The 24,910-nt window shown below is 37.8% G+C and overlaps 1 protein-coding gene across 1 annotated transcript in view; it reads right to left on the bottom strand.

Annotated features, from left to right (window-relative positions):
• Positions 1–1,087: 1,087 nt before the first annotated feature.
• Positions 1,088–24,910, bottom strand: part of SOS1 (SOS Ras/Rac guanine nucleotide exchange factor 1) — a 140,720-nt gene continuing 116,897 nt past the window's right edge. Inside the window, 9 exon segments of the mRNA XM_026479379.4 lie at positions 1,088–6,069; positions 6,960–6,983; positions 6,985–7,079; positions 8,792–8,836; positions 14,134–14,398; positions 15,633–15,749; positions 15,966–16,138; positions 23,809–23,926; positions 24,455–24,617. Of these exon segments, the coding sequence (XP_026335164.1) occupies positions 5,578–6,069; positions 6,960–6,983; positions 6,985–7,079; positions 8,792–8,836; positions 14,134–14,398; positions 15,633–15,749; positions 15,966–16,138; positions 23,809–23,926; positions 24,455–24,617 (1,492 nt within the window). The 3' untranslated portion in view covers positions 1,088–5,577.

The following is a 24,910-nucleotide window of genomic DNA, read 5'->3' as shown; positions in this document are numbered from 1 at the left end:
ACGTAGAGAAACTAGTTTCTAAAAAAGGACTGTATTTTTTTTCCTTGCCTCTGATGAGAATCAAGAGTCTTAAAACAATAGAAATGTACACAAGTTTCTTTGGAATTCTCTGGGAGCCGTATGCATCTATCTGCAAAGAGGTAGGCTCCCCCCATCGTGGGCTATGCCCTAGAGACTTAAGTGCCCTGAATCTGTGATGAGCTAACATGATTAAAATGAGTAAAAAAGCAAACCACCCGGTTAAAATTCAAAAGTGACATTTCAAGAGCAAATTCAGAACCAGGTTGACTAATATCAGTATTAGTGTTATTTACCTATAGCTCTTAAATTGATTACCTAGTATGTACTCAATAATACATAATTGGATTTCACTGGCCTACAAATGGAATTTGTACAAATTAATGATTTTGTGTCTTAAAAGTGGGGGGCGGGGCACAAATAAATTTTAGCAAGTCCTGAGAGCAGCCCTCCAAACACGAGGAAATGAAGTTGAGCCCATTGTCTCAGGAATGAACTGGCACAGGACGCTGGCTAAGTCATCTCGCTGCTCCAGGCCTCGCTCCAATTTTTAAATAAGGGTATTAGATTGCTAAGTTTTTCATCAATTTTTACATTCTGTAGTTCATCATGAATGACCTCACATTAAAAAAAAATTCTTTACAGCATATAACCGTAAACTGTATCTTTTTATGCCAAGCCTAGAAAGAATTGCTAAACGTCAGGCTGCCACATTCCAACAGGTCTCAGTAAAACTTCCCTGTCAAGGAACTGTAGTATCTTAAAACTTTTATGGAATACAAATGCCTCCTCGGCCCTTTGAAACTTCATCCAGGTGACGCCCAAGGTCACTAAAGTCCTGATTTTCGTCCCAAGGGCCTCCCACTCACTACAGCCCTAGGGCTTGAGACAGAAGGAAAGACTGAACTTTCTATATATAATATGATCCAGGAAAAAGTGCTTCCAAAGCAAGACCATGATAAAGAACAAACTATTTCTATATGGAAAGCACGAGCGAAGAGGAGAATGACGACTGATACTGAAAGGAGTGCTTTTTAAAATAAACACATACAAAAATAATACACTTGTGGACTATGTAAGGCATTTTTCTTTATTATTTTTCAGTTTATCTTAGTAATGCCAGAAAAATAACAGCCATTATCTTCACTTTAAATGCAAACCAAATACTGCTGCACACAGAGTACAAAGATTACCTACGAACATGGTTAGGTACAAAGGCCATATTAGATGTATAGACTGCACTTTGTTTTTACATCAGAGTAAGACTGACAGAGCAATTTTTTGGACAATTATTTTAGCAAATACCGTGCTACTAAACAAAGGCAAATACACACACACACACGTATATATATATATACACAAACACGTTTCAACTAAAGTTATACATGTCACTTTGACAAAGGCTTCTTCTCTGGTGAGTTTCACCAGATATTTGCACCCCAAGGTCCCCTGCCCTGATCCCGCCCCCAAATGCTGACTTGATCTGAAGAAAAAAATTAGAGATGTTCTTAATTAAAGGCACATTTGGCAGCTACTGAAAGTGGCATGCATCCGGCACAGGTGCGCTCTTCCTAAAGCCACACCACATGTGACTCCCGTCCTACGCATCTTGTTTCTTTGAGTGGTAGTCCAATGTGATCCACCTTTAGCTAACTTGCTTTATAATTTTGCAGCAATTGGCTACTTAATGCACTATTTTCATTAAAGGCAAAAGGGAAATTTGCTCACAGTCGACAGAAAATGCACTTTACGGTGTCAAAAATGGAAAATAAGGCATGACATTTACAAAACAAGTTACAAGTGCTTTTGTTTAGATTTATCATATAGACATCATGCTTCTTAACTGGAGCTCAAAATATTTCATTGGCTCATGTATAAGGGATTATGAAATGATTTTAAGTTAGTAATGAGATGTTTCAAAAGAAAAATACGGAATAAATAAACTAAGTCATCACTTTCCCATATAAATAATTCTGCATAATTCTTTCAGCCAAACTGATATTAACCTTGTGATGTTTGTTTTACTGGTAAAGATTAATGTGCAACAGGACCAAACTTCTACACTAATATGGGTTAAAAGAATAAGTGAACCTACCCATAGCAGCAGAATACCAAGAAATAAATGGTTAAATTTCTCTCTTTCTAAATCAGGAGGAAATGAAAGGTCTTCCTCAATATATACCACACTAACAACCTGGGAACCTCTCCTTCCACTTCCATGATTTGTTTTGCCAAGCCACTTAAAACGGAATTTAAGCTATCATTAAAAGGATGAAATACATGACTAAAGTAAGCTAAAATTGAGAATTAAGATCACGGTCATAGATGCCAACTAAGTTTTGGTTTGTGTAACTTTCAGTTTGTGAAAAAACCCATTAAGGAAGAATTTAGAACCATAATATAGCCTCCAAGTGAAATAGTACTTGTTCACTAGACTGTTGTGTTGATTGTAGTATTAGTGTGGCATGCTCTTTTCTAAATTCATATCCATTAAAACATTCTTGAGCTGTTAGAGCATAGTAACCCGCTAAACACATAATTTGATACCCAACAACCTTTAATTAAGCAAACTTTTAATGTTTGTATACTTCCTGATAAGTCTGTACTCTTAAATTACATTAGGAGTGCTAGGAACAGTCAACTATCTGTCTTTCAATAAACTTAGAAACATACACTTCTCTGTTCCTGTTTTACAAAGTGCTTAGATGTGAAAAGCCTCCCTTTCTATTGTTATTGTTTAACAGCCCACTTAATTCAAACTTGAAATATTTTTATTTTGTGATCCGAAGATAATGAACCTTCTAAGAACATTCCCATTTCTAAAAGAAATGTCCCATATTGTGGAATGTGGTTTAGAAATAGTCATGCTGCATTGACTGTCTTGTAATGTCCTGGATTCAAAAGCAGAATTTTGTGGTGATGCAGTTCTCTTCTCAGCCACTTCTTGTCCCTGAATAAGTACATTTTAGTTACTACAAAGAATAAATTTGTCAGCTAGTTAATGTTTCACATATGAAGAAGGCAAGGATACAGTTTTCTCACCTCCGTTTAAGGGCATCCAATTGAGATTTTTCTAATCAGTTACCACTGCAGAAAATATTTTTACCCAAATGTCAACTTCAGAATAAAAGTATCCTCTATCCACAATGCTGATGTGGTCTCCACAGTGAAGTGGTCTCCCAGAACCACTGGGGTAGGAGAATGGTTCCCTTTGGGAGAAGTAGGATTAGAACTCCAAATCTGAGCTTTTCCTCTTTAAAAGATCAGGTGGGTTGAAGAGCATTATTGAAGGCTAACACACTGGCCAGAAAGATACTGAATGGGCTCCAACGTAACTTCTCAGGTTCTCATTTGGAGTGGGGTGGGGTAATTAAAAAGAGAAGTGATCAATAAGACATATAAAGGGAAATCCTATGGAAAATGAGGCTGATCTAGTAAAAAGCCATGGGGGAGTCTGGAATGTGTATTATGACTATTTGTAGCAGCACTAGTAAGTAGGCTTAGATCAACACTTGTTGCATGAATGGTCTTATGGACACTTTGTGTACAGGAGTGGATTTGAAATTAATTTTTTGGGAGACTTTTAAAAGGAGACATTTACAAAGAGAAAAATGGCTACCATAATAGGAATGGTACAGATATTAAACAAAAAAGATTCAACTCTAACAAATAAATAAGAAAGGATATGATAGGATGGATTGCTTAATGATGATGCAATCAACATTCTGGTCTTAAAGGACTATACACTGTACTACTGTGATATGCATTTAATGCTCTAATAAATATCACAGGAAATTATTAAACTACTAGGTTTCCACCATGATGCAGCACTTCTAAAAATGTCTCTAATGGCACATGGTTAACAGAACCGCTGCGATGTTGCTTCATTATTCTGAGGACACATGCAGATACTGATGAACTGGCTACTCTCTGATGATGGAATACTGCACATTTCACGGACATTCTAGTGGAGATTAATAAAACTTTTTCTCTTCGACAAGTTGCATGCATTTCAGTCACAGTATTGGTTAGACTCAGAAGATCAGTACATAGGCTTAATGAATAATCTGTATTATGATACTAATGATATAGGCAGATGTTCTGTTATGAACAGTTTTGATAGAGCACAGACCTCAAGCAAGGTAGAATGTTTAATATAAACTAACAAACCGTATACATGTTGCCTAGGAAATTAAAAAACTTACAAAGTTCTGCTTAAAAGATACCCATCCTATTCTAACCCAATTTTTTCCTACATGCCAAACTGTAGCTTTAGATCATTCTTTAAGATGAATACATACATCCAGAACTAGAAAACCAAGGCGTACCACATACGTGCTTTTATGCTTAGTGTTTGCGTGTGTGTGTGTGTATGTGTGTGTGTGTGTGTGTGTTTCAACTGAAAGAAATAAGAATCAACCATTTTCTCCATATAATAATTTAATATATGCCAGCCAAACGAAGTATTTGTATCTTTATTCAATTAAATTAAAACAGACCTGCCGGGTTTATTATATAACATTCACTATATACACATGATTTCGGCAATGCAAGGTAATTCTAGATATGGGCTGATTACTCAACTATCAGTAAAACATGAATGGTGTCAGTGATGCCCAGCAAGTGCTCCTTCTCACACTGGGTGACTGCGTTTCCAGAGTATGGTTAGAGGGACAGCTATGAGCCATGACATGGATTACCAGTAAACTTTTGTGGGAGAAGGGGGGAAAAGAACAATCTAGCATAGATTAACAGTCTCCTAAGTGTAAATTGTATACTTGACAGTTAACAGTTTTAAAAAAGTTCTTCTGTCACATTAATGACACAAAACTTCTCGTTTGAAGGCAACACCATCACGTTTTGTTTGTGTAGGGAGGGTGGGTGGGGGAATGCTCTTAAAATTAGTATAATTACTCCTTAAAAAAAAAAAAAGAAAAAAGAAAAAGAAAAAAAAAAGTACCTCTTTGGTGAAGCCTCGGTACCCATTCACTTCACTGTAATAATCTGTAAACAGGACTGTGGCACAGTGCTGGGCCTTGACTCCGATGAGGTCAGGCACCACAGCCACTCCTCACAGTCCTCTGAATGATTTTTAAGAAAATATTCTAAAGTAGGACGAGTAAAAGCAAAGGAAAACAAAGGAGATATGAAGATCCCTGTTTAAGATTTCTTTTTAAAAAGTGCATATTTTGAATTACAAAAACTGTCATCATGTGGGCCCGCTGGACACTAGACTGTGTTTTCCATCCCTTTAATGATAAAGATCACTTCACAAAAACAGGACTCCTGCCTATTGGCCGGAAAAGGTCCCTTTACTTGATTTTCAGGTGCAATCAATTGTCCAATTCCTCTAGGTCAGTCTTTCCAGATTCTAAACGAATACCATTTTCATTTTATAATTACGTCTGGGTTAAAATTCATTGTCTCATACTGCGTCTTGAAGTAGAGTCGTTAGTGTTTGGAGCTGTCATTGAACTCCTCAGCGCTGGCACACTCAGCGCGTCCATCGCCAGCAACGGATCTGGGGCTGGGCAAACGTCCGTCCCGGAGCAGAGACCCTCAGGACGAATGGGCGTTCTCCAGCAGCGGTGGGCCATCCCTGTGCATGGATGGGTGTGTGTGCTCCCTTTTGTAAGTTTTTGGAGGGAGTTTAGGGATATGTTGAGAAGTGCTTTGTCGTGGAGGAACAGGCGGCCCAGTGACGGAAGGAAGGTCCACTTCTTGTGTCAGTGGTGGCGATGGCAGATGCCTTCTCGTGCCATGAGGAGAGGGTGTTTGAGGAGGAGGCGGTGTAAAAGGGGAAGGGCTGTTCGGGAAGAAGGCATTGCCATGATCACTTTTTTTGCCCAAAGGGGGAGGCTGCAGATGTAGTGGTGAGCTGGAGAAAACATCAGGTGTCCTCACAGGTTCTCGTGGTGGTAATAAGGGAGGGCTCTCAGGAGGGTCTGATAGCGAGGTCCGGTCTGATATTGAATATCGTGGTGAATAGGCTTTTGATGTGGGCTGCCTAGGAGGAATTGCTGGGGGGCTGTCCAAATGCTTAGACATAATCTAACACAAATGAGAAAAAGAATAAAACACAAACTTATTAATAATTAATGTAGTATCATGAATACATTAAGAATTAAGTTGGGGTTTTCACACACTATTGGTAGAGCCCTAGGTGTGGATCAGTGAGTTTTGCGATATGTTTTAAATGGGGGGGGGGGGGTTATGCCAATTTGTTAAGATTTTTTTTCAAAGTTTTAATTTTTCTCAAAATTTTGTTGTTTGCTACTGCTTACCTATCTATCTAGTATAAAATCATTTATGATTTAACGTAAGTTCATCTCATAATTTTAAACTTACTATATTAACATTTTATGATGTTCTGCAAAGTGTCTTGACTTGTCCAGGTGCTCTGCTCTCTGGACACTCAGAACCCCTGAGTCGTTAATGGCTGGCAAAGGAAGAAGCTTAAACAAGTGGAAAAAATGGCTATGATAAGCCTTTAAGGTCTCTTCCAACCCAGAACTGTCATGCAAATCCCATGTAAAAGCAGGTCGGATTTCTATTAAAGGCTCAGAGAGGTAATGTTCAAGTTTCACTTAAAATGCGCTTTCATACAAAGCTTCACACCTCTTCGCTTCTTTCTCTTCCTCTGTATAGTCTCTGCTTGAGATTACATTATTCTTTACTGATTAAACTTGTTTTTTCCTTGACAGTACCCAAAATCTAGATTTATAAGGGTTTTGAAAACATACCAAAAAAACTACGTGCAGAAGAAAGGAAATAAACATTACTTCAGGGTAAATCCGTGTTTAGTCCTTGTCTACACTCTATTCAGCTCAGCTACCCTGAAGTGTTAGCCTAATCCTGTGGGAAGTGAACTAGACACGGGGGCATGACTGTAATGGAACCGTAATGGCTCCAGTGTGCAGATGACGGGACTCGCCACTCACCTTAGACGGCGAAGACTCGGCGGGGGGCGGATTCTGGCCGTCTTCGTGGAGGGACAGGAGGGGGGACAGGCACTTCATCAGTGCCCTTGGTTAGACTTATAGATGATACTGAAGCAGATCCTGTAGGATGTTACATTTTTTTAAAAGTTCACAGGAATTTTATTTCATCTATTAATCCTGAAAAGGCTTAGCTGGAAACTGCTCATATTTATTAAAAGAAACGTACAGAATTATCAAAAGCAGTTCAATAAACCAATACACAACAGTATTTCCTTTATTAAAGCAAACTGCTACAAAAGCATGCAGAAATTTCCTAGCAGAATTTTCAGAAAAAAAAACCTGCCTAAGATATTCTGTTATTTTGCTTCTTGAACAAAATAACATTCCCACTGTTAATCTATTATTGGAATTTTTTATTTGGGTATGATTCTCAGATATCTGGGAGAAACAGCAAACTACTAAAAGCTTTTGGAATGGTAATTTTGTTAAGCTTTTGTGATGGGCTCATTTTCTGAGTTTATTAGTATAGAATTTCCCTGCCCTTACTGGATATTCCTTGGGGCTAGTTTCTCATCTTAACTGCTCTCCCCAGGGATTCTCTCAAAGGAGGCCGGGGAGAGAACTCATGTCCGGGGGAGGGGTCTCTCCTCACTTTGCTTAGGTATAGGCTGGCTCTCCTTGGCGGGTGAGCAAATTCAGTTCATCATACTCGAATCCAGAAATTTTAATTGTGACGGAGCTATTTAAGATGATGGAGGGAGCCCTGATAAAACAGAAACTACACTAGAATCTAATGAGCCTGACTTGAGAATAAGTTGATGAACTGGCACAAAAAGGGTAAGTAAAGCTTCTAATTGGAACTTATCCTATAGACATTTATGATGACAAGGGCAGAATATAGGCATAAAGTAATTACATTCTGAAAGACATTTATGTAAGTTGTTAGTTTATGCACAGTATATAAAAGATGAAAAAATATATAAATGATCATTTAGAATCATACTTGGCAGGTTCTTGTTTTCCTTTAAGCATCGACAATTTTTCTTTTGTCGATGAAGAGTTATAAGGATACAGAGCTTAGAGTACTCTGTGCCTGACATCACTCACATGGGCAGCAGTTCGATGACCTACCTTCTTTCTTAAGAGACTATGTAGTAACTTAGCTTCTAACTAATGTTTTCCACTGTATACATTTTGAAATCATTTGCATGAAGGACAGCACAACAGCTAATCTATTCGTTTAAAACTTATGGAATCACTTGGTGAATTGTTAGTTGACTTTAAAAACAAAAGCAAATATCTACAGTGGAACTTTATTTTGCTTAACAGTGATGAATATTTAGGCTGTATAATTTAAGTAGTTACAATGATAAGATAGTTCTTCGAAAGTCAAATAACAGTCATTTGCCTAGAGTCTGTGCCGTGGCCAGGCTAAGTGTATTTCAGGATTTCCACACTGCAGTAGCTGCCAGCATTCCCATATGCGCATGCATGCTCTTGCTGTTTTGTTTTGTTTTTTTTAAGTTGAGCATTAAAATATATTTAGAACTCTATAGTTGGAAAAGAGAGATGGTTACATGTGGAAGTCACCCAATATAATAATGTTCTTTTAAAAGAGAAAACAGGTTTTACAAAAAGCATTAAAAGTATCTAAGTTGAAGCAAATCATTTATGATCGGAAGATAGCACAAGTGAAGCCCTCACTTCTACGATATTGCAAGCAAGGTACCAAGGCTGCCAGACCCAAGAAGAGTTTTAGCAGGGAAGGTTACACTTGGTTTAATTTTTAAAGCCAAAGCGAGTATTAGGAGTCTTAAACCAAATATACTAACTTGGGCCATGGGGCAGTGAAACTTGGATAAAGACGGTATCGCTGCCTGTGAAAGGAAACAAGAAAGAGTAGATTTTTTTCTTTCATTAATTCAGCTCATCTGTAAAAATGCATTTATGATAAAAATGTCATTTTGGTCATTCTAACTGTAAAGAATGATACAACAGTCTTTAGTTAAAGCTCATGACTTCTTACTTTTGAGAAAAATAAAGAATTAAGTTGAGTTAATATCATATGGGGAACTTTGAAGATTCCTTTTAGATTCACTACCTGATGTCAAAATAAGTAAACGAAAAGCATTCATGAGAAAACTAAAATATCCTCTATTAGCGGAAGACTTTAAAAAAAATGTATAAACCCAATTCAGGCAAAGAAGTCAGCTGGACGTATAGAAATATGTCATTTTCTAAAGGTTATTTTGAAAACTCAGATGTGTGAAATTAGTAAATAATGAATTTGTTACGTCAATTGAAAAATAAAAGGGACACTGTGGAAATGTCCCTGCAGCGCATATGCACTCATCGCGCAATGGTTACAGCTCCGACACTGCAAAACAAGCTTGGAAGTGACACGGCCTTTCCCTTCTATATTCCTGAACACTTAAAATATCAATAAATACTTGGCGCTTGACATATTTGATACAGGAAACTCACTAATTTAGAATGCTTAATTTCAACAGTATTAATCCTCTAAGAAAAAGAACTGAAAACCATAAAAGCCAAAGCCCCAAGAGCATTAACAGAAAACTGAGACAAGAGGCTAAGTGATCTGTGCTGGTGCTAAATCAACACAGCTGTTGACGGGACACTGCCTCCTCTTACCAACACGCTGAAGCGATAGTATCCAAGAGACGAAAATCATTCCTGTAGCACTAGTCTGAGCTGAATTTTTAAAAATTCACGTTCCTCTCTCTTTTTGCACAACCGACCGTCACTCAAACAATTTGGACCATTGTTTTCTCCTAGGTGCTTTGGTCAGAACAAGGATAATTTTATGTTCCAGGTTCAGTTGGCAAGACTATTAAAGTGATTGCTATTTATATAGATATGGTGGGTTTATTTCCCACATAGCCCCAATTTCCAGCCATCTATCCCATTAATCTCCTTTCCTGATGCACTGATATTTATTTGGAGGCCATGGTTACCAAGGGTAGCAATCCAGCTAATTCTACTAAGTTATCTCTCGGAAGATTAATGTTTCTACTCCGATAGTAACTGAAGCTGTTGCTCTGTCAGTGACTCACTCCACTACTTATCAGGCACCTACGATGGATGGAACAGGGGCTAAACGGGTATTTACCTCTAGCGTTTACCTACTTACTTTCCCCCCCTTTTCTTGGAAAGGAAGTAAATATGGCTCCTGGAGATAAGCCTCGAGACATGGTAGTACACTTAACTACAATTTGGGAGTAGAATAGAAACACAAAGCTTGTGACAGCTACAAACTGCAGGCTTTTAGAAAGGATTATTACCCCTCTGCATACACACCTGCACATACACAGACTTGGCCTTGGTCATATTCACATGTATGTGTATGGCACAGGCTTCCGTTTGTGTTTGGTAAGTTAAGGGCACTTTCTGATTTGTCATTTTAAACGAATTTCTTGGTCTCACTGTCTAGAAAATGCTAAAAAAAAATCTCTTAGAATTATTCATGCTAGAATACATACTAGAAATTCCATACGAGCTAGGTACTGAACAAATTTATTGATAATGAGTTAGGAGTGAAGCCCAATTAATTAAAAAACTAGTATTAATTTGTTAGGTATAAATCCCAGACAAAAAAAGATCAGTGGTTCTCAATCTTGGCTACACATTTCAATCCCTCCGGAAAGCTTTAAAAATACGACAACAAAAACCTGATCCTTAGTGCCATTACCAGTCTAATTCAAGTGTGGGCTGGGCATATAGGTTGTTTTTTTGTTTTGTTTTTTTTTTAAAGCTCCCCAGGGATCATACTGTATAGTCAGGATTGAAACCCTGCTGAAGATACTTTCCGATTTATAACCAAGTCATTCTTGAAAATAGGAACAAGCATTTTCCTATAGAAAGGAATTCTATAAATCACGAAAAACTTCTTAAACTCACAAAAGCCATTAAATGCAAATGTATCTGAGATTAGAAACTAATTCCCAAAACAATCTTCTATGAAGAAAAGCCTTGCATTCCAGCCTGAAATGCTTGGACTACTCTCTTCTGGTCAAAGCTTCCTCTCCTGAGGGCTCGAGGTGAAGCTCACTGGCAGCACAAGCCCAGGTGGGCCCTCACTCCTTCCTCCTCTCCACCTTGTGATGGCAGCAGAAACAAAGCAGCAAGCTGGGTGGTCTCTCCTCACCACCTCAAAGGCGGAGGTGGCCAGGGCAAGGTGTGGAGCAGGGCTCTGAGTGGGAGGGTCCAGGCAGCAGCACTAAGTAGGTGGCCAGTTTCCTTACCTCTCCGTCCTCACCACAAAGCTGCCCGTGACCACTCTTGCCCATTCTGTGGTCATCTTTGTGTCAACTTCCAAGCACTGTGTCTTCACCACTCATTAGCATTTTGCTGAGCCCTTACGTATCTTCTCTGGTATAGCTTGCAATCTTACTGAGAGTGAAAAATAAACATAGTACAAAGAGAATCATGGCATTTAACAATGGTTAAAGCAGTAAACTAGGATTTTCTTCGTACTACGATTATTTTTCATCTCTCAGTAAGATTATGAGCTTTACCAGGGAAGATGAAATGTATAAGTGCTTGGCAAGGAGTGAGATATACAACAGATACTGGCTGATTAATTAATTATGGTTTTAAATTAAATTATTTTGAAAGACAAAGTATAAGAAGCAAAAAAGCCCTATTATAACTGATCAAAAATTCTAATCAAACTTTGCCTTTTGAAAAACTTAGGCAATGGACCTTTTTGCTGTTTTGTATTGAGTGGAATATGTTCAGATGACCTAAGAATGTAGGCACAGCAGCTCTTTCCTGACAGGCCCTGAGGACGTAGGAATTCTCTCTGTGGTGGCAACACAGTGGGCAAGCTGGGAGCTCCGGTGACCCCCACAGCCCTAGCAGGTCTGTTAAGCAAAGGTGGGGTTATCGGCACGTGAGGACCTTGACTGCACAAAGACCATGGGTAAGTTTTAAGTAAGGGACTGAGCGTACAGATGGTTTTATATTATGCTGGCTTCTCTGATTTCAAAATCAGTTATTTTCAGTTTTTAGTAAGAGCAAAGGGAATAGCAACAGGAATTTTCTTTATCACAAAGAAAGGGAAATTGAGAAAACCCTCCAAGCTGAGCTTACAAAGCCTAACTCCTGGAACAGTGGTTTCTCCACCTTCCAGCTGTTGAATACTGTTCCCCTGCCACACAGGACAGAGCACTGCATTCCAGAATGATTCCTTCTTCCTTGACTGCTTTAAAGATTCAGCACTAGTAGGGAACGTTAATGTGCTTATCTCCTGTTTTTCCCACCTCTTCCATTTTTAGCTACTTTTTAAACTAAGAGAAGTAGAATTTGCAATTGACAGCTTTCACGTGATTTCAATTATTTATTTATGTGGGAATCTTTATAATATAGACCATAGCTATCTGCTCTAAGAAAAAAAACCCTGCAAACAGTTAAATAGGTCAGAATTAATAATGATTTTAGGTTGGGTGTATTGCAAAAAGTGCTGGTTTTATTACTTAATTTTAGAGGTTTTATGAATTGGGGAAAATAGGTGGGAATTTTTTTATCTGGTGTTTATTTGAACTTACCAAAAATATCTGGTAGCTTAAAATGTATATAACGTGACTCCATAATAATCCCCGGTAGCCAAATAAAGCCAAGATGTAGTAATTCTCAAAACAAACACACTTTAGGTGGTAAAAAGACAAGACAAACTGCTGGGTAACTATGAATGTATGTACCACACAGGAATAAGTAAACAGGATTCTGGGCCAAATCTCAAAATAATACACCTCCAAAGAATAATTTTAAGTCAATTTTTGTTAAAAAGTTTGATTCTCTGAGTTGGAAGAAACCTTAAAAATCTAGCTGGATGCCCAGAAGGCACAGAAAGTCTTTCATGTAAAATCAGAAAGCTCACTAGCAGACTGAGATCCCAGACCGGATTCCCAGCTCCTAGGCCACCTGCTTCTCGACCTCCTTCCCCCCAATAACAACACACTATCTCGCAGGACTGGATTCTGTTCTGTCAGGTACCAGCGGAGGACTTGATCTGTACACTGAGCTGAGACAGCCAATGGGAAGAGCATGTGGAAGTGGCTGAGAGGGGTGAGGGTGATGGGATTCAAGTTTTGATTTTATACTGAAAAAACGGAGAGAGATGGTGTGTTCTTAGAGCTCTAAAGCTCCATGTGGAATTGACTAGAAAATGAGTGGAAGCAGGGTGACCTACCTCTCAAAGGCAGCCTCTTCAAAGGGCTGGAGCTGAGCTGTAGTGTTTGGAAGTCACTAGCCATATGTGGATAAATAGCACGTGAATGTGGCTAGTCTGAGTTGAGGTGTGCTTAAGTGTGAAATGCATACTGGAGTTTGATGATTTAAAACAAAAAAGAGAATAAAATAGCTCAATAAATTTTTATCTTGAGTTCATGTTGCAATGCTAATATTTTGCACACACTAAGTTAAATAAAATATATTATTACAATTAATTTCACCTAATTCTTTTTGATTTTTAAAATGTGGCTACAGAACACTAGAAGTACACCCGTGGCTCACATTATATTTCTACTAGACAGCACTGATCTAGAAATAAGAAAGGAAGGAGCAGTAGTATGCAGTCTGTGAGGTCCGTACGGCTGGGCTTGGAAGCACAGGCGGTGTATTAGCGGGAGCTATGCAGCATCTGCCAGATGGTGTAGACTGAGAAAGGGTTAAGTAGGAGTTTAAATTGGATACTTGCTGCAAAATTTGAAACCTACAGAGTGTCATGGAAAGGGAACGATGTACTGAGTAGTATTCAAATATAATAATTTTGGAGGCAGCATTTAAAGCACTGGACTGACAATCCTTGCAGATTTTAGGAGTTATTTTTGTCTCCTCTAGATACAAAGAACGCATGTTAAATTCACCAGTTGAAAACAAACGCTCAAATCAAGTTTAAATTGCCAATTTCGTCACCAGGCCTTCTGGTAAAGTGTAATAAATTTGAAGAGGGCTGTTCCAACAGGTTTTTAAAAATCATAAGTTGCTGGAGTTTAGAATTTACTTTATATTTTTATAATAATATCTTTCGAAATGGTATTTATCTACCAATTTACAAAAAATAAAAAATAAAAAAGTCATACAGATTCTTTTTCACCTCTAGCACACATAATACTAACAATTACTTTAAAGCACTTAAAACGTTAGCACCTACTTGAGTGAAAAGGGCTCGAATGATCGGAATCAAAAACGCTGCAAACATCCGTGGTACTAGAAGCGCCGGAAGCAGGCGGAGGTGTTAACGGTGTTCTTGGAGAATTCGGTGCAGACGCTGTACTTTCTGTTTCACTTTCGGGGATCCTACTGTAACTGATTTTCCTGGGCTCCTGCTGCAGAGGTGTGGGATGTCTCATGGTACCTGGTCTTGGGTTTGATGGACGAACACCAGGAGATTTTAGGGGATAGCTATATTTTTTTGGCTGTAGACATATCAAAAGAAACACAATATTTACAACACACAGAAAGGAAGGCTTTTCTCTATATGCCTGGTAAAACTCAACTAGTATCTAGGAAAACCATAAAGAAGTTATATAATGATTAAAATCCAAGTGTCCAAGTTAAAATATTAACATCCCATTTCCATAAAGCCTTGGCTATCTAAAATATTAGGCAATGAATTTCTTTAAATAGCTGAGTCTTAGTCCTAAAAATACCAGAGTATTTATCATCTTAATATTTTTGAATGGAAATCTAAGATATGCTGTAGATTTCTCTGGCTTTTTAAACAGATCCTGTTGAACTAATTTAACCTTGCTGGAAAAGCCAGGATCGTTGCTATGAACTATGATACCTTACAATGCTGTGATGCGGTGATGTTGGAATCGCTTGAGTTATTTACAAATGCATTAAATTGCTTCAGTTTTCACCTGTGTGCGTGTATGTTAGTTTTATGAAATTTCCTTACAGAGTACTATTAGCAAGCTCTTTGGAGCAAAGACTATATAGCTATTTCTAATTTGCTGTTTTTAATACATCTTTTAAAAAACCATTTTAGGCCTTGAGAAATTTTCTTGGGAGGTAACTGCATAACCTTTAGTTCACAGATACTTTGAAGTTTATCTTGGTTACTAAGGAAGCCGTTTATATTTACTCCTTGATTTTTTACGTTCTTGTGAACAAGACAGATTATATTCAGATTAGTGAGGTGACGATACTGTACGTAAAACTGGCCAGGCACTAAAAACAATGGAAACTGTACTTTGCCCCCAAAAATGTCTTTAGCCAGACTTGTTATTTTTATGGCTAATGATTCATGGTTAAAAGTTTTCATAAGTCATTACTTTAGAAAAAAAGTCATAAATGCATATATTTATTATAAGTGAATTAGTATAATCAAATTTCCTGCCCTTAAAATAAATCTCGAATAACATTTTTGTTTTAAAAAAACTTATATATTTGCCCAATTTCTTCATCTATCAGAATTTATTCAGATTAATAATAATGCTCACTTATTTGCAATCGATTGGGATATTCCTGAGCATACGTGTTAAGCGTTTATTCATTACTTTTATCTATCACATGTACACTTCATCCCTGAATGCCCTCGTGGAAAACTAATCTGTATAACACATATGGTAGTGATGACATCACCAGACACAGATAACTGCAAAAAATACATAAATATTAAAGAAATATAAATATGTGATTGCTTACAAATCTTGGGAGAGGCTTAGGGTTTCGTGGTTCTATTTCTAGGGATTTGTTGAAAAGATAATCTGTAAATTCTTTTTCCATGCTATTTCCCATTGGATTCAAATTTTCAAAGAACCTCTAAAATAAATGCAAAGAAATAAACATTAATATTAAATATTTTAAATGCAGGTTGAAATTCACAAAAGTAACTTAAGAAAACATTTAACAACATAAGAAAACTTAAGTTATTTTTAGCTTTATTTTCCTTTATATCCTCTATGAAATAAACCTGCCTTTCATCGGCCGGTTTGTAAACTTAATTAGAAAGATGTATCCTCAAATCATTCAACTTACTTTGATATCTGATTCTACTCGTAAACAATAAGGCTGATTTTGGTATTGCTGGATCTCTCCTGTTATTTCTGCTACTTTCCTCCTTTTGCTAAAGTTTATAAGCTCTTTTCCATGCCTTTTTAGGACCTCAGGGTTGCCTTCTTCTGTTTTCAAGATATTAGTTAGATAAATTCCTAGAAGATATAATGAAATTATTTCAAGGATAAAAAAGGAACCAGCTAGTTCTTTTTCTTCGTCAGTAATTGTAGGCATATTACACTGTACTATCTCAATCACCATAACCAAAGATTTAAGGCAGATTTCCATTTGATGAAAAACTAGCTAAATATCAAGAAAATACAAGTATCAAATTCTTCTGTGACACTTAAGTTTTATAAATACGCGAGAAAAAGGGAGACAAGGTTTAACAAAATTTAAGAGCTGTATCAGGAAGAATAACCAATTCTCCATACCTCCAAAACCATATGGTATTTGACATAAGTCACTGTGCTGTGAAGGAACTTTGAACATAACCTGTCACTTAATAACACACATTTCTGGCCAAAGGGGAAAATGTTAAATTCAAAGGATCATATTTTCTGCTATTCCAAGGCTGTTAGGAGTTGTAATTCTGAGGTAGTACTGTTTGGATAGGCTTACTCGCGGGAATGTGGAAGGATCTGCAAGCCTATCAAACACAGCACTGCACAGAGTTTGTCTGTTCTGGTCCTCAGTACTTCTAGAATTAGTGGCGATCTCATAATTGAGCTCCTATTTCCACATCACTGCAGCTTGGACACCGGAGGAGGAGGAGAAGGACCCAAATAACAGGCACTTTTGTTCTCTACACGGCCCTCTGGTGCCAGGAGCACCTTAGTTCCTTTCTGTTCTAGCATAAAGGTTCTGGGGCCGACCCTGCTGCCTCTACTTGTGTGGTCTCGGACGAGTTGCTTAGCTTCTATGTGCCTTGGTTTTCTCATCTGTAAAATGAGGACAGCAGGTAGCTTTGAGAAATAAATGAGTAAATTGGTGTCCAGGCTCAGAACAGGGCCCGACAAAAGTAAATGCTTCGTTAGCTATGGTTGTGATCGCTGACGCTACTGTTGCTAGTCTCGGCCTGTTCTCTCAAGCTGCTGCCTTCTCCCCTGAAGCACGGACTGTGCGGCTTTGGGGAAAGAGAAGGGTGTGTATGAACATCTGAGTTCCTTCCCCCAGCACACAGACTCCCCCGAGTCTCTGCTGTCCGCCCAGCACTGCGTTAGGTACTGCAGAGACAGAGACGAACGAGACACACGGTCCCTGATCTCAAGGAGTTCCGAGCTCTGAATGTGCGCTGCAGGACAACTCGGTAAGTACCGCACGTACGAGGCGATGAGAGCGCAAAGGCGTGCCTGACTCCGCCTCGGGCCGGTGGGAATAGAGAAAGCATCACAGATGAAGTGACGTTTACAGTAAATCTCAAAAAATGAAGTGAAGCGTAATGAATGAGATGGAAGGGCATTCTAAGCAAAGCGGCAAGGCGTCCGAAGCCGCTGGTCTGTGCCGAAGCCTGGAAGGCATCCTCAGAGACAGCATGTTGTGTAGTACGGCTAGACCGGAGGGTCTGGGGTGGGGGGGGAGAGTGCAGGGCGTGAGGACAGACACAGGCAGGGGCTTCAGAGTCCCGGTCTCCCTCGCTACGGGCTGTGCGCCAGGGAAGGAGCAGAATGAACAAAACGGGCACTTTCGTTCTAATCACAGTTTCGTGGTTCTAAAGGCTTTTGTGATAGAGGCATATTTTCAAATACTAGAATATGTGGCCACATTCTTGAAAAGAATAAATGACTCAAACTCAGTGAACAAGTCAGCAATAATGAAACACGATAAACATCAATGCCTGTTTGGTTCTAAAAAGTATCCAGTTTAAGTGCATTTGTTGGCTATTTCGTAGCACCTAGGCTACTCTTGATTATCCATTCCTAAGACAAAGGTACCATGCGTTCTAACATGCACAGGCTTTTCATTTGCCACATCTGCCTGTCACTTGGCTCTTTTACTTGCAGCGGTTATATTCTCCCCACGACACTATGTCGCATGATGCACTCAGCTCAACGTTCTGTCTGGCAAACACATCCATACAGTACACATATTTCAGGGCAGTTGGGATCAACTTTCCATACTGGTCACACATTGATGGCCCAACTGGGAAGAGTTTGTGGGTAGCAGCACCTGGATTGGATCACGAAGAGTCTTTTTTTAAAGAGCTTAATTTTTATTCATAGTTAGAAGATTGTTAGCATCTTTGCATTCTAGAAGGAATACTCTGGCTGTACTATGAAGCCAAATGGGTTAGAAGGAGTTAAGATTAGAAGCAGGATGAATGTAGTCCTGGTGAGCTGATGATGGCTGTCTTAGGGTCTATAGGGATAGAGTGACGTGTACACATATTTAAGGGGTAGACTCCACGACAACTGATTAACTGGTCTGGGCAAAGGGCAGGGATGGGGTGGGTGGGAAGGAAGACTCAGCTTTGTGTTTGGCTGACTGAATGGGCGGTGGTATAATGACAGCCACTGGGAACAAGGATAATCAGTTATGGGACGTTTTATCTGTTGAAAGTATACTTGAATGAAGTTGTGAAAATGCTTACAAGTGGCATTTTGGGAGAGCTCAGGACAGAATCTTGAAATTATTTTATAACATATTAATGGCTTGTTAAAAGGAGAACAAATGATCAAAGAGGTGGTATCCAAATTTTGTTGATCATATGTGACCATCAGTAAAAAAATGTTTAAGCATGGATCCTCTCTCTCTCTCTCTCTGAGTAAAAACTGTAGTACCAATGTATGCATAGACCTGAATATTATACACAGTTAAAGGTTACTTTTTTCAGTAGATCATTTTACATACCCTGCTCTGGTAGCAGCCGTGTGGGGAGAGGGAAAGCAGAGCATTATGACATGAACAACGAAGAGGGGTAAGGTTTCATGTTGTTGCCGATGCCTTTTCCAGCCTTTCTAGGAAAAAGTGGCTGTTCAGGGTTCTGGGGTCATACTTCAACTGATACATTTCTGTGATGCGATATTACATTTATTACATGGTAATATAATTTATTTTTCTGTTCTTTCAAGAGAGCTTATTAAGGGTAAGACTATGTTTTATTTGTCTCTTGATTCTTGGCACCTATTCCTGGGCTTGGTGTTCAACAATGTTTCTGAATGAATAAAAAGAAGCACATTATTTCAGAATAGAAGGGAAAGCATTTGAAGAATAGCTCAGGATGCAAGAGACATACAGTCAATCCTAAAATGGCAGGAAACAAGAGTGGAGAGGAAGCAGAATGACAAGAAAGAGAAGGAGGACACAAGAACAGAACAAAGCCAATGCTACAGACTTGGATGTTTGTGCCGAGAGGTGAGGCCTAACTGAAGAAGAATCTACATCCTGTTACCTTAGAGGAGATGTTAGTCTGACTCTATATCCATTTATAATGAGTAGAACACTTTGGTTTATGGAGAAAAACTGAGATACAGACTCACAGTCTAGGAAAGCCTCGGCAGGAGAAGTTACCTGACTTTTGTTCTGTAAATGGTGTAGCGCCAACAAAAGCCTGAATGAGAATTCTGGCAAGATGACAGACGAAGTAAAAGTGTCAGATACTATCCCTGACCCTCCCATACAGGGCGAAAAAATCCAAAAACCCAGTCCCCAGAATTAGGGATAAGAATCTGGAAGGAGTTTCTACAAGCTACCACAGAGACAAGACAGAATTAGGAAGCAGCAAGAACATCTGGCTCTACCCTCTGGTCAGAACCACAAAAGGCTGTGTGGCTAACCCCAGGAACTGGGGAACAACAAAGATCTTCCTAGAGCAGGAGAACTGACCTTGAAACAGAAGAGGCTCAATAACCAGGAAGATAAGCAGAAATGGGGAGGAAGGCTGGCAGGCGGGTTGTCGGCACCTATCAAACTAGCCACGAGTTTGTGTTCACTCAGCAGATCGCACGGCCGACCTTAAAACACAGTGGAATCATACTCTAAACACAGGTCTGAAACTTTTTTTTTTCACTCAACAACATGTTATGAGGATCAGTTATGTTAGTTCATACGTCTGTGAGAGAGTACTTTAGAGAGTTCAGCTTGTGTGAATAAATGCTCACCAATCAGGGTGATGGGGTAGCAGGGGCCACACAGGGAGCTGGGTGAACAGGCCCTGAAGTTTCTTTTCACCTCTCACAAGCGGTGACCTATCACAAGTAGTGTGACCATAAGCTCAGTGAGCACACGGAGGGACTACGTATTTTTCACTTTTTCTACACACCTGACATAGTCCTTGACACTTCACAGGTACTCAAGAAATACTGTTGACAGACTGAACGAAACGAATATCAGGCCTACCCAGGTCCTCCCGTGTACGAACTAGCACCACAGTCACCATACTTCAAATACATAGACTTTGACGCATCTGCTTCAATTCTCTTTTAGTAAACTATTTTTAAATTATTCTTTAACTCCTTATCAAAATTGTCTTTACACTCTTTCCTTTATGAACTGTGGAAGGTCTGTGTGTCTTCTGTAGTGCCCAGACAGGTATAACACTTCTCACTTACAAGATCTTATGTAAGATACATTCCATTTTAAAAATTAAATCTGACTGAATCTGTACTTAAAAAAAAAAAAAGATTTTATTGATTTGAGAGAGAGAGAGAGAGCATGAACTGGGGGACAGGGCAGAGGGACAAGCAGGTTCCCCACCGAGCAGAGAGCCCAACATGGGGCTTGGTCCCAGGACCTTGGGATCATGACCTGAGCTGAAGGCAGATGCTTAATTGCTGAGCCACCCAGGCGCCCTGAACCTGTACTTTAATAATTAAAAAAAAATGTTTTACCAGGAAGAGAAAATAAATGAACTGAATAGTTTTTCCAAGAATGTAGGTAGGAGGGCAAAAAGTTCTCAGGAAAAAAATAAATAATGATAAAAAGTAATATATGATAGAGAAAACAAGAGAAGAGAGTAATTACGTTTAAGATTTTATCTTTTTGAAGTAAAAAGCAGAGTAAAACAAGTAAAAATAGAAATGGGAAACATATTGCAAATAGGAACAATTTAAAAAATAATGTTTTTGTAGATATAACTGACTACTAGTATTTTTTAAATAATGAAATGAGACAAGTGTGTAGCAGAAAACAGAAATAGAAAAAAATTAAGGAAGAAATGAAAATGTTACTAAAAAATTATATCCTACAAAAGATTCCAGGCCCAGATGGTTTTTCTGTTGGCCTATTTCAAAGTTTAAGGCTAGATCACTTCATGATATTCCAGAATAGAGTTAAATGGAAAGCTACTGAACTCATGTTACAAAGTCAATATAATAACAAAAGCTGATAAATCTAGCACAAAGAAAAATCACAGACCAATCCTGTTTATGTAGATGGATATAAAAATCCTAAATAAAATGATAATGAACAGAATTCGTGTGTACACTTAAAAGATCAATCTACTATAAATAAGGTTTAATATTAGTAAATAGGAAAGTTCAGCATTAGTAAACCTATAATTTTAATTTGCTAAGCAAGAAAAATTATTTTTCCCTCACTAAGATGACAAACTATTATAAAAGTAAATGTATTTGCTAACAAAAAGAAGAGAACTACGAAAAAAACTTTAACATAATAAAAAGCATCTTCAAGCAAATAGCAGAATTACACCTATTCCCACTGAAACTAAAATTAAAACAGAGCTACTTATTTTTATCATTATTGTTAATCTTTGTTTGGGAAGGTATGACCAATGCTATAAAGCCTAACACAGAAATAAGATCAAAGGAAGAGACACAATCAAATATTTAGAAAATCCAAGGAAATAAAAAATTCTTAGAATTAAGGGTAATTATTAAAAAATGAATACCATTCACAACCAAAAGTACCTAGGAAAATGTGAAGTATCATAAATGTTCTTTCCAAATTAATGGATAGACTGTTCCAACTGTATTTATCACCCTCCCCCATTATAAAGTTGAGACAAAATTGGCAAAGAAAATACTGAAGTGGCATTGAAAAACCAACTTTGTCATATATGAACACACTATAAAGCAATGTTTCGCAGCCTTGGGCATTACTGACCTTCTGGACTGGATAATTCTTTGTTGTTAGGGGCTGTCCTGTGCATTGTAGGATGTTAGCAACATTCCTGCCTTCTACCCACTAGAAGTCTCTAGCACCTCCCAATTAGAACAACAACAAATGTCTCCAGACATTGCTAAATATTATTCCCTGGGGGGCAAAAATTGCTCCTCGTTGAGAATCACAAATTATAAAGTGCCAATCATTAAAAATTGGGGCACTAGTGTAAGAAATTAATGGGAAACAATATTTATTAAAGAAAGAGGTACCATATATAAATGGGGATAAAGAAAATTACTCAATAAACCTGGGTCAACAAATAAACAACTTGGTGGAGAAATAAATTTGAAGATTTCATATGATATCTAAAAGAGACTTTGATTAAAGAGTTAAATATAATTTTAAAGGCCATATCATAAAGCAAGAAGAAAATATGACTGCAATATTAAATTACTAGACTGGAAGAATTTTCTAAGGTTAGAAACAATAGAAATCATAATGGGAAAGATGGACAGATTATACAATTTAAAAATACTGTATATCAAAGAATAGAAATAAAAAGGCAGATTAATAGAATATCTAGCTTGAGAAATTCCCAGCTAGATATAAATATCTAGCTAGATTGGTTATCTAGCTCAAAAAATATTCTCAAATACAGACAAAAGGTATAAATATGAAGATATTGATTATAACATTATTTAGGAAAGCAAAAAAGCTGGAAACTATGTATCTAGTTGTAGAGCAATAAACTGACATACCAACTTTATGGACTATTATGTAGCCATTACAAATGATATTATGAAGACTAATAAGACATCACAACATATTTAGATACAGTAAGTTAAAGAAGTAAATTATGTGTACATGTCATATAATTATGACTATATATAATGCACATAGCAAAAAAGATGAGAAGTAAAGACAAGTGGTTGGTTGTAAAGTCTGAACAAAAACTATGGGAAAGTATGATATGTTAATTGAAAAAATATCAGGAGGTAACAATGTTATGTGCAGCATAACTTAAAGCTTTATGGAAAATACATAGCTGTAGATGAGGAAAAGGCTAGGAGTAAATATACCGCATATTAAAAAACCTAAACCAAAATATGTGTGATAGAGATCGTTAAACATTCAGAGGAAGAGTCATCAGAGCATATATACAAACAGAAAAGAAACCAGTTGTGAAAGAGATATTGAAGCTACGAAATACAGGAAATCCAATGATGGAATCAGATAGAGGAATCTACATGAAGGGTGAAGGTTCAGATGGTGCTTGCTTCAGTCTTAAAAGGAAGGAAAGGGTACTTTCTTCCTCTGGCGCAGAAGGGTAAGAAAAAAGGGTAAAGCTTTGATGTGCAGAAGGTGTGGGTTCAAAGATGCACGTGCTAAGACTTTTAGCGATGTGAAACTGTTACAAGGAAGAGGATTAGAAATATAGACGGGTATGGCCATACATCTTCTGTAGAGTGTTTGGTTTATTAAAATTCAACAAAAAAGATTTCTATGAATATAAAAACACAAATGAGCTTTTATATGATATCAAATGGCTGCCCACGATGGAAATACAAACTGGAATGTATACATTGCATCCAATGATCTTCAGAAGTCCTAACAGAGTAAAATTCTACGGTGATTCAGGTGCTAATCATTTACTAAATAAGTATTTTCTGCTGGTATATTACACATATGTAGATTCAGTCATTCAATGAAATAAGTGTCTTGTTTTATCCAGAAACACAATAAAAATTCAAGAAATGCTCACCAAAGAAAGGCACGCACGGTGGATTAATAGACCTGAGTTTTGCCAAATATTTCTTATAGTGATCTTCACTTAATTCATGAGCTTCTTCTAAAATTTTCTTTTGGCGACTTGGTATTTGCTACAATAAAAAAAATAATATTTAGGAAGCGTAAGTTTACAAAAGGAATCGCAGATTTTGCCCCCAAATGCCAGGCTAAGAGTAGCCCAAACACAACAGTATCAGTTTGCTAAGAATGATGATAACTGTTTCAAAGACACTATCTTCATCGATCCTAGAAGTTAGGGTGTGTGTGTGTGTGTGTGTGTGTGTGTGTGTGTGTGTGAGAGAGAGAGAGAGAGAGAGAGAGAGGGAGAGAGAAATCTAGTTTACCTTGCAGTTCTTTACACAGTTACGAGAGCATTTAATTGTATGTTATATACAAATAAAGTGCTGAGAGGTTTTTCATCTTCTAACCTAGCCCAGGACCTGTGAATGCATTTTAACGAGAATGCCTAATTTAAAAAAGTGCAACCAATTGAATACAAAATTTAGACTATTCCATCTTTTAAACTGTTACTGAAAAGACATATGAGGCACTTTAAAAATTAAAGAACACGATTATTAAAATCCTGATTCTTCATTTAAAAAACACTTACACAAACCTACCTCAAATGTGTGGTCTAGTCTGTAAACAGGTGAGGAGTTCATAGCACTGACAACCTCAAGGACACCGTTGAAGTTGTTCAGCTCTTGAAAGACTTGTAGAATCTCAATTATTCGACTCACCACAGCTACTCTTTCTTCTAAGTTTTCAGTTTCTACAATACATCTGGGAATCAAAGACAAACAATGAATTAAATGTGTAGTTTCCCCAACAAAGGTATGATTTAAGGAATTTAGTAAATAAAACAATGTAGAGTGGGGGGATGGTTACAGAGCAACTATAGAGAATATATACTCAGAATGACGGGTAAATAGTAAGAGACTGGATGATAAGGAGTGCCTACAGTAGGGAATGCTGCCCTTCACTATTTTTCACATTGAAACAGCAAAACAGTCAATCACTTTCCTACTCTGTTAGAATTAACTGATGAGCCTAACATCTTGTTGAATGTATGCTTG

The sequence above is a fragment of the Ursus arctos genome, unplaced genomic scaffold, assembly GCF_023065955.2.
Source record: "Ursus arctos isolate Adak ecotype North America unplaced genomic scaffold, UrsArc2.0 scaffold_8, whole genome shotgun sequence".
Classification (NCBI taxonomy): Eukaryota; Metazoa; Chordata; class Mammalia; order Carnivora; family Ursidae; genus Ursus; species Ursus arctos.
This window is presented reverse-complemented; position numbering and strand designations above follow the sequence as displayed.